General features: G+C 40.5%; 1 protein-coding gene across 1 annotated transcript in view; it reads left to right on the top strand.

Moving 5' to 3' along the window:
- RORB (RAR related orphan receptor B) overlaps positions 1-10,490 on the top strand; it is a 71,841-nt gene that overhangs the window by 61,259 nt on the left and 92 nt on the right. Inside the window, exon 10 of the mRNA XM_007450995.1 lies at positions 10,374-10,468. Coding sequence (XP_007451057.1) covers positions 10,374-10,468 — 95 coding nt within the window. The remainder of the gene's footprint in view (positions 1-10,373; positions 10,469-10,490) is intronic.

Below are 10,490 nucleotides of genomic sequence, written 5' to 3'. Positions count from 1 at the left end.
AAAAAAAAAAAAAAAAAAAAAAAAAAATTGAGGAAGAACTATAAAATGACAAGAATTGCGGAACAGAGGGTAGACCACTGTGTGAAGGAGTGAGGTCCCTGTCATTGGTCGTATTCTTATAGATACTGCCTGGTTTCCTTTCAGGTATGTTGTAAATGACAGTCCTACCCAGAATCAAAGATTAGACTGATGTCCTGTAAATTTCCCTTCGACTCTAATCTCTTCAACTCTACTCTAGGATTCTTTCAAAATGAAGTACATCAGGGGGAAAATGCATGTACCATGCTATCCATTTCATGATTCAACTTAATTACAAATAGTGATCTTTAAGAATAATACTGAGAAAAGTTGTTCACCAAAGTAAAATGATCATAAGAGGACAAAGGAATTTTCTAATGATATTCAGTGTTATTTTAGATTCTAAAGTATCTTAAATTTCTTAAGAATTGGAATTTTTTTTAGAGGTTAAACAACTAGGAAATGGAGCCTATCCTTAGTTAAAGATGATAGGAATCCTACTCTTTATATTTTTATCATTAAAACCCTCTCACTCTGCTCTTGAAGTTCTTTATTTTAAAAAAGGGGGGAAGACTCTGTTAGAGATACTATCAGATTTTACTTTGCACATACAGAGTACTGCTATAAAAAACCTCCACGAGTTAAATATGCTGCTTCATTATGGTAACATTTTGTTAAAATTAACACATCACTAGGAAGAACATTTCTACACTGTAGAGTGATAGTTCTTTTTGGTGCAACTTTTCACTTATCATGTGGGCAAGGACAAATCTCCTGCTCTTCACACCTCAGTTTTCTCCCAGGTAAGAGCAAAACTTCCACATACATAAGCAAAACTTCAGATACACTGAGCAGAAAAGACAGTGATGTGGATATACGCATCTGTCTCTGTAATTGCTCCGTAGCATATATGCATAAATACATCTGGTTAGTTAATGTGGGCACGGAGGATGTTTCCTGCATTTGGGATCTCCCAAAGACTTTGGTCCCCATATTTACCACCCTAAAGTTAAGAACTTAATAAAATCCAGCGTTAGACAAAAGTTGTTGCTATTCTGCTTAAGGCGATCATCTTCTTGTCAGAAAACCGTGGTTTCATCATCTCTCAAATGACGATCATAATTTCTTACTGCTATAGAGGTGTGTAGGTTCAAATGAAATATTTCCACTGCATAAATTCTAACACACTGACGTGGTGATTATTAGTTCCCAAGAGAGCAACCCTCATGCTTATACCATTTTCTACCACCTGGTATCCTGGTGGTGGTCTGAGGTATTTGGGGTAGAAAGGAGACAGAAATTGAAGATGAAAGATGTTTAATAGCAAGAAAAAAAATTAAAACACCAAGTGAAGTCAGCTTAACTCTCTTTTCTCCATCCTTAGTGGGAAAAGTATACAATTATTTTCTTTAAGTTTTTTTTAAGTATAATTAACATACAACATTATATTAGCCTTAGGTGTACAGCATAATGATTCAATATTTGTATATATTGTGAAATGAACACCACAGTAAGTCTAGTTAACATCCATTCAATTCTTTTCTTATAGAAAGAGAATGTTGCAAAGCTGGGAATCAGAGAAAGCATTAGAGAGGATTATTTCTTACATAAAATTCACTGGAGCCAGATGACAAAGCACTGCTTCCACTGATCATGTGTGGATATTGAGTTTTTGTGGGGACCCTTCGCTGTAACAGTCATCATTTTGATAGGATGTTCTGTGAACTAATGTGGAGGGACCATGAAAAGGAATGAGAACTGGATTCTCATTTAATCCCAGCTCTGGACCGTGTGGTTTTGCATAAGTCACTCCATTTGTCTGTCTCAGATTCAACAACTGTCGTGTCCTGGGGAAGGGAAGAGGGTGAGACAAGTCTCTTGAGTTCTGACTGCTTTAATACTTTAAGGACAATGGTGCCATTGACATATAGGGACACCCTCTCATCAAACCCACACTCCCCAGAAGGAATAAATAGCTTTATTTAAACCTAAGAAAAACTATTCTACCCTCCCACAGATTCTTTTCATCTTTTCAGAAATTTCTTCTTTTCCTTCATAGTCATGGAGCTCTTCTGCCCCCACAACGCCTCTAAAACAGTGACCCCTCTGGGGAATCTGGCGAACATCATGAAACTTACTTATCTCTAGAAAAATGTGCACATACCCAACTGTTGTATTCCAGTCCAGCGGTTCAGGTTACATCCCCAGTAGGTGGGGTAGGTCTGCCTTCTGTGCAGTGTGCAAAGACTGTTTACGCCACCGACCAGTTTGACCCTGAACAGGTGGAGCAGACTTAGGTGAGGTGCAGGGTTCAGACGTAGTCATTAGATTTCATCCTAAAAAAACTGTCTCCCATACACTTTCTGCACGCCCACTTCCTGAAATTAAAGTTCAAGTAGCACAATGCCTTATACTTTTGACCAAACCTGGACCTAGGGAAGATTTGAAATTCAGGAATTCTTATCCATTAACTAGAAGGATGATCTCAACCCGTATAATGTTAATCAGTTTGTTTGTTTGTTTGTTTGTTTGGGGTAAAAAAAAAATAAAACCCTATTAAAGAGTCTAGTTTCCTCTCCTCATGACCATAATAATAACATGTAGCATATTTATAATAAACCATCAGAACCACTGGCTGCTTAGTCACCTTGGACAAGGGACTTAACCGCTCTGTGCCTCAGTTTCCTCATTTGTAAAATGTGATAAAAGATAGTATCAATGTCATATGGTTATTTTAAGGACTAAATGAGATCAAATATAAGCAAGCTGCATGATTCATCACAGATAGTATGTAAGTGCTGTTGTTGTAGTTGCTGTGGACAGAAGAAATTTTGTTTTGGCAGGGAAATGTTTATCCAAGAAATGGGTATATTTGAGCTAATCAACTGATGAATGATAACTATTTCAAAAGATGGAAGTTAGGGGTTTAGGGAGGTGGAGTATGACATTCCAAGAGATGGGGGCAATGATATAGACATAAGAAAGTATAAGGTATACGCAGGCTATGAATAATAGTTAGATATGGCTGGATCCTGGATTTGAGAAGTGAGGAAATGAGGTCACACTGGTCACTTTCACTAAAGCTCGTGGAAAAAAATACATATACATGTAATATGTACAGAATGTATGTGTATATGTATATGCATGTATACATATATATTTTTAAGCCATATGACTGGGGGAGGCAGCCCATCTGTTTTCTGGGCTTCAGCTTTCTTGTCTCTGAAATGAGGAGGTGGGACTGGCTGGTCGTTAAGTTCCCTTCAGTATAATATTCTTTGACTCTAAAAGAGGAAAAACAAAGGTTCCTTGTGATGCCTTCTGCCTTCCATTGCTCTGTCCCGTGCGACAGTTTTAAGGACTCTTTAGATGTTCTGCCGCTACTCTAAGTGAATAAATAGACGGATTTCTACAAGTCTTGCAGATTCAATTAGTTCTATGGTAATTGAATTTATGGTGATATTCCAATCCCAAAGCTGTGAAGCATACACTGTTTATAAAGCCTGCGTCCAGGGGTCAGCATTCCCATCAGGCTTTCCGTTTCTAGCATAACAATAACATAACTGCATCATCAACAAGGGGAATGTGTCTTTCTACTGTAACAGTATCAGGTTACTAAATAAAAGCTTAGAAGAGGGAAAGCTTACACAGCCCTATTTTACACGTTAATAATTGAATTATTACCTGAAAGAAATCACTCCTGGTCACTCTCACTTTACTAGTGCTTTTAAGATACAGGTTTAGAAAAATAAAAAAACAGCCATGTTGACTCATAGATAGGGTCTGTGGAGCGCAAGCACTGATTGAGAGATAAGTGAAAACTGCCAAGGGTCATTTACATTGATTTTCATTGCTTGCTCAGTGAGATCTAAAGAGACTATGTCATGATTAATGATGGGATGTTTATACCTGAAGCCTGCTTATTCTTTGTTCAGGACACTAGGTGTCACATTAGAATTCCTAGTAGGTGGGCCTAGGGATTCATCAGTTTAATCTTAAACAACACAGTCCGTCCAGTCAGGACTTAAGGGGTCCTAGTTCAGACGATGTGGCCTTGTGGTCTGAGCCTCCTTGTTCCCCTTCATATTTGGTTAGGAATTTGTTTTATATTTAAATTTTCTATACTTTCTTAAAGTATAACATACATGCTGGAAGTTCTTAAATCGTAAGTGTTTAGTTCAGTGAATCATCACAAAGTTAAACATACCCGTGTAACCATTGCCCATGTAAAACTGGGCACTCCAGGAGCCCTGCTCAGGTTTCCTCGCATGGTATATACACTGTAAAATAATGCAAGAGTCAAAATCATAAAAAACAGTTCAATAGATCATCCAAGTTTTTAAGTTCCAAATCGATACTCAAGAAACATAGCTTTCTCATGGAATAGTTTTCTACTTCAACCTACATGTATATTGAGTATGTACTGTATGCCAGATGCAAAGAAGGGAAAGGCAAATAACACATGGTCTTGGTCCTTTAGCGGTTTCCTTGAGGGATTCCTGTGTGAGACCAGATTATTGCAATCCATTTTAGCCATTTATAGTTTGCTGGCATACACTACAGGTCCAACACCCAGAAATTTCAAGGGTTGTCCATCGGACTAATGGTCTATAATAAGAAGAGAGGTTTTGATGTTTCTCCTCACTCATCAAGTTGCAAGTCAGTGTATTGGTTAGGACTCTTGGGTTACACATAACGGGAACCAGCTCACACCAGGTAAAGCAAAAAGAAAATAATAAAATAAACTAATGGAGAGAAATCTCATCTAAGGTAAAAAATTCAGCCCCCATTCAGGAAACACTAGGACAAGGAATTAGGAAGCCTTCAGAATTCTCCATCTCACAGGTTTATCTCTCTTTATGTATCTACTTTATTCTCTTCTCCCTCTCTCTGAACACCAGTTTTCTCTGCTTCCCTGAAATATGGGTAGCTCTTAGCTCCTTAGGTCACTCAGAGTTTCTGCTACATTTAGAAAGTAACTTGCTGGCTCACCGTCTGACTCCAAATTCCAACCCCAGTTAAACCAAATGTCCACTTCCACTTTACTGAGCTATTCCCTGAGAAAACATGCCATACAGCGTGGATGCCAGCACGGAGTAAGGATGGTGAGAGAGGGCTGTGACCTGAACAGATATCTCCAATGCAGTATTAGAAATCTAGGCCAAGTGTCTAGGTTTAGCTGAACAAAAACCCAAAAAAGAAGTGAGTGGGGAATTTCCTGGCGGTCCAGTGGTTAGGACTCTGTGCTTCCACTGCAGGGGTCACGGGTTCAACCCCTGGTCGGGGAGCTAAAATCCCGCATGCCGCACAGCCAAAAACAAACAAAGAAGTGAGTGGACAAGAGAAATGGATGTAGGTAAGCTCACCTAATGTGTCCTGTCTTTATCAGTGCTTCTGAAGTTTCTTCCACTTTGATCAAGCCATTGTTCACTTCCTGCTTCAGGATGGAGGGCATCTTGATGGCCTGGAAGCCCACATGAACACAATCCTTAGTTTTCACCTCTGCATGTTCCATTCTTCCAACATCAAATGTACCAGCTATAAAATTGTGGATTTTCTCATAAAACCACCCTCTGGAAAGAAGCATAGGATTATTATCTCTTCTCCAACAGCTGCTCTTTCTTCTTGTAGACCCCTGTAGGTATAAGCTAAAGCTTCCTTCTTACAAGAAATGTTTATCATAAGAGAGAGATGAGTGTGAAAATGCCTTTTTATAGACCGTCTGTCTACTCCTGCTATGGAGATTATTTAAACATGAAGAAATTTCATGATGATTTGAAATCAACTACCCCCTCCATCTCCAAGTGCTTCTGCATCACCACCCCAGCGGTTTAAAAAGTTGTTGAGCCATTAACTGCTGCTGAGGTGAGCTCCCTTTGACTTGGGGGTCCTCCACCTGCAGTACATAATATTAATGAGCAGTAAGTGACTGCCTGAGGCTTCCTCCACGAGGCCCTTCTGGGCTCTGACAAGTGCTGCCGCTGCTTCCCCATGGCCTCCTGGCCCATGGTGCCTCCAGAGTGATGGATGCCCCTGTCAGCTCTTCTATTCCCACAGCTAATTGGATGCCTTGAAATCAGCCCCTCCTGAGAGCACAGAGGTTGGCGAAGCTCTTTTGTCTTTTTCGGTGTTCTTCGCTCAAGTGGTCCCAATGCTCTATAACAAAAAGCATTTGTCACCATTCAACCCATTCTACAGATGAGCAACAGGGACAGGGTTGAAATCCCCTAAAAGAGGGAACTAGATCCTGAACCAGACTTTCTTAAACCTAGTTTTGGGAAGGAAAGAAGCAGGAGTCCATATTTACTTTCCCAAACCAAACCCGTGGTTAAATATTTCCAATAAATGAACTGTGGAATGATTTTGGCCATCCTCTTATACATTTAATTTTTCAACCACCCATTCTCTAAAGGAGCAGAAAACTGCTTTAAGAATTGTAATACACAGAATTCTACTTTATGAATCACAGTTTACTAAATGAGCAACTTACTTTAATTGCTACAAGAAAATGAAAGTCAATATGATGTTGCTTTTCATTTCAATAAAAGTAAATGGCTGATATTCCCCATGCATTAACTCACAATATACAGAGACTCAATTTTGGGTGCTTGGTTAGCGGCTAAGCTGGTTTCTTGCCCTCCATGTTATTTGGCTGAACAAGCATGACCTTGACTATTTCTCTCCTTGAGGGAAGCATTATGTGGGAATGACACATGACATCTAACACAGATATTGCCAGGATGGGCCAGGCACTCCATAGATAGTGTTGACTCATTTAACCCTTACAACAACCCTCTGAGATAGGGACTGTCATAACTGACATATGACAGATAAGGAAGCTGAGAGGTTAAGTGACTTGCCCAAGATCACACAGCTGTAAATAGCAAGTCTGGGATTCAGACCCAGACAGTCAGGCTTGAAAGCCCATATTTTTTATCATTAGACTAATTCTCTTTATGTAGTATTTGTGTCTCATAGGGAACTCAGGAAATTTCATTATTTGTCTCTCACCAAACTAATAGAACCAAGCAAATGAAACCTTCCCTCTCTTGATATGGTAACTTTTTTTTTTTTTTTTTTTTTCCGGTACGCGGGCCTCTCACTGTTGTGGCCTCTCCCATTGCAGAGCACAGGCTCCGGACGCGCACGCTCAGTGTCCATGGCTCACGGGCCCAGACGCTCCGCGGCATGTGGGATCTTCCCAGACCGGGGCACGAACCCTGTCCCCTGCATCAGCAGGTGGACTCCCAACCACTGCACCACCAGGGAAGCCTATGATAACTTTTTTATTGGCCTCCTGAAAAGAAGCTAACTTGACACCCCGTTACCGGGACTATTTCTAATATGATAAAGAATTTACTCGTCAAAGAATTCACTTTGAAAAACAGTTGTAAATTTATGAGATTCGAACCTCTTAAACAGTGTTTCTCAAAGTCTATGGACCCAGTGCACCAGCATCCTCAGGATATTTGTTTCAAACATGAAATCTGAGCTCCACACCTAGATTTTGTGAAACAGAATCCCTAGGAGTGGATCCCGTAATCTGCATTTTTAGGAAGCACTCCAATGGTTCTGTGCACACCAAAGACTGACAAGCATTATAGAGTTGCATCTGGATGTTTTAGGAGCTCCACACATCATCAGTTCAACTGAAGATGATTATAGAAAGCTTGCAAAGTCTCTCTGCATTCAGTAGCTATTTCAGGGAGAATTGTAATGTGCAAAAAGTGTTCCAAAATTGTTGCAGTCTCCTTCTGTGTGAACCAGCTGGTTAAGAAAGCTTGAATAATTTCCCAAGGGACTCTAGTTAAAGTGGACACTTGTACACTCTTTACCTATGAAAATGTAGAAAAGACACGGCTTTCCACCCTGGACTCAAAGAGAATCTTTCAGAATGGGATTCTGATAAGTGTTCTTAAAACTCTATGAAAGACCTTAGCAGAGACTATGAGACCTAGCGTAATCTGACCAAGCAGCCTCCCCAGCTTTATCCTTGAACATGCTCACCCACGGCTCCAGCGACAATGAACTTCCTTCAGTTCTAATAGCACCGATGATTCTGGAACATATTATGTACCCCCAGCGCCAGCGTCTAGTTAGCTCTCCCTCTCCCTTCAGAGCCCAGCTTAAATGGTCCTTTCTCAGAAGTGCCTGCCTTGAAGCAGTCAGAGCATTCTATTATCTACCACTTGTCCTAGCATCATTCCTCCATGGCACTCACCAGTTTTTCGGTCTGCTTTTGACTGTGTGGTCACTTTATTCATCTGTCTTCCCCCATAGATTATAAGCAACAACAGTACTGTTTTGTGAATGCTGGTGTCCAGTAGAAGTGTCTGCTACCAGTTTAAATACCTCATAATGTTGGAGAGAAAGTCCTGATTCTCTGTCTAAAATGTAACATCCATTCTATAAAGATTTCATGATTTTGTTTTCATTTCTATCCCTATCATTAAATAGCAGTGGAACTAGAAAGTCTGAACCCCAGACTTCTTTATGTGTTCTAGATCCCTTTAATGAATATGTCAACAAGTCTAATCCTGATGCTCTTTTTTTTTTTTTTTTTTTTTTTTTTTTTTGTGGTATGCGGGCCTCTCACTGTTGTGGCCTCCCCCGTTGCGGAGCACAGGCTCCGGACGCGCAGGCTCAGCGGCCATGGCTCACGGGCCCAGCCGCTCCACGGCATGTGGGATCTTCCCGGACCGGGGCACGAACCCGTGTCCCCTGCATCGGCAGGCAGACTCTCAACCACTGCGCCACCAGGGAAGCCCCCTGATGCTCTTTTTCAAGTTGCTTATAGTGTGGTTATATAGTCATTAGTTGTTAAAAGGAAAGTTAATAAAAGAGTGGAAATTTCTGATTTTGAAAAGCCAAAAAGTAACTAATTATCTGTTTCCTCCTTTACTTCAAAGGCTGAAATGGTTTCTTATTATTGAATAGGGTAGGGAGTGCAGTGAGCCTAATGGGTGATTAGATGGGTTTTACTTAATTTTATCATCACTTTCAAGTGTACCCTTGGTCAGCTGTACGAACTATCAAGCTTATCGTTTGTAAAAGTATTATCTATATGAGAACATTTCTTATTTCCACAGTAATTTGATCACAATGGCATTTGGTTTTAAGCAATTTTGACACTAAATGATGGATTCTAAGTGTTCCAAAATTATATGTGTGTCAAAAGCTAGAATTGGGGCTTCCCTGGTGGCGCAGTGCTTGAGAGTCCGCCTGCCGATGCAGGAGACGCGGGTTCGTGCCCCGTTTCGGGAAGATCCCACATGCCGCGGAGCGGCTGGGCCCGTGAGCCATGGCCACTGAGCCTGTGCGGCCGGAGCCTGTGCTCCGCAAATGGGAGAGGCCACAACAGTGAGAGGCCCGCATAACGCAAGAAAAAAAAAAAAAAAAAAAAAAAAAAAAGCTAGAATTGTTCAGAACCTAAGACCTAATAGCATTTAACAAACTGTGGATATTTTAAATTATTAAAACACTGTCTTCTGGGTATTTAAACTCAAAAAATTACATTCTACATGATACTTACATATCAAAACCTAACAATTATAAGTGGATATTCTCCCATGAGTTTTTGAAACACCTCCTTAAGGAAGCTGAGTGCCATTGACTTCCCAAATTCTCCCTTGATTAAATATATGTTTCATTTTACTCATTACGGTGGGAAAGGATTAGAGAGCTACCGGCAAGCTAGTCACCTAGACAGAAAAGCAGTCCAGATCGTTGTGAATTACACCTCATATGATTTAGGTTACACCTTCCTAACACTGTCACCTTCCAAAACTAAAAAAATCTGATATTCACATCATAAAAAATCTATGGGAAATGATAGATAATAATATTAGCTAACAACTGTATTTCATGCCTACAGTATTCTTAACACTTTCATATGAATTTCCTCACTCAGTTTACACAACAACGCAATGAAGTGCGTGCTATGAGTAAGCCCATTTTACAAATGAGAAAACTGAGACATAGAGGATGGCAGAGCCACACGGCCACTTAGCTATTTTAGAACCAGGATTCCGACTCAGTCAGCCTGCCGAGAGAGCACCCCTCCTAACGATTAAACTAAACTACCTCCCATACCTACTTTATATAAGAACAGTGAATTAGGAAGCTTGGTCCTGCTTTCTTTCCTTCTCTTTATTTTCTCGTTAGAGAGTCAGGGAGGGAGGTGTTTTGTTTTGTTTTGTTCTAAAGGAGAAGCTGAGAGTGAGCCTTCTTTCTTTTTGAACATCTTTTTCCAAAGCCAGTTCCCTTCATCTGAGGCCAGGAAGGACACTGATTCAGGAGACAGAGCACTAATGAGCTTCCCCCTTTGTCTCCTTCCCTGTCTCTCCACTCTGCAGTTAATAGCCAAGATACCAACCATCACGGCAGTTTGCAACTTGCACGGGGAGAAACTGCAGGTATTTAAGCAATCGCATCCAGACATAGTGAATACACTCTTTTCTCCGTTATACCAG

The sequence above is a fragment of the Lipotes vexillifer genome, unplaced genomic scaffold (genome assembly GCF_000442215.2).
Source record: "Lipotes vexillifer unplaced genomic scaffold, Lipotes_vexillifer_v1.1 scaffold204, whole genome shotgun sequence".
NCBI classification, from domain to species: Eukaryota; Metazoa; Chordata; class Mammalia; order Artiodactyla; family Lipotidae; genus Lipotes; species Lipotes vexillifer.
Note: the sequence above shows the minus strand (reverse complement) of the source record. Positions and strands in the feature narration are given on the sequence as shown.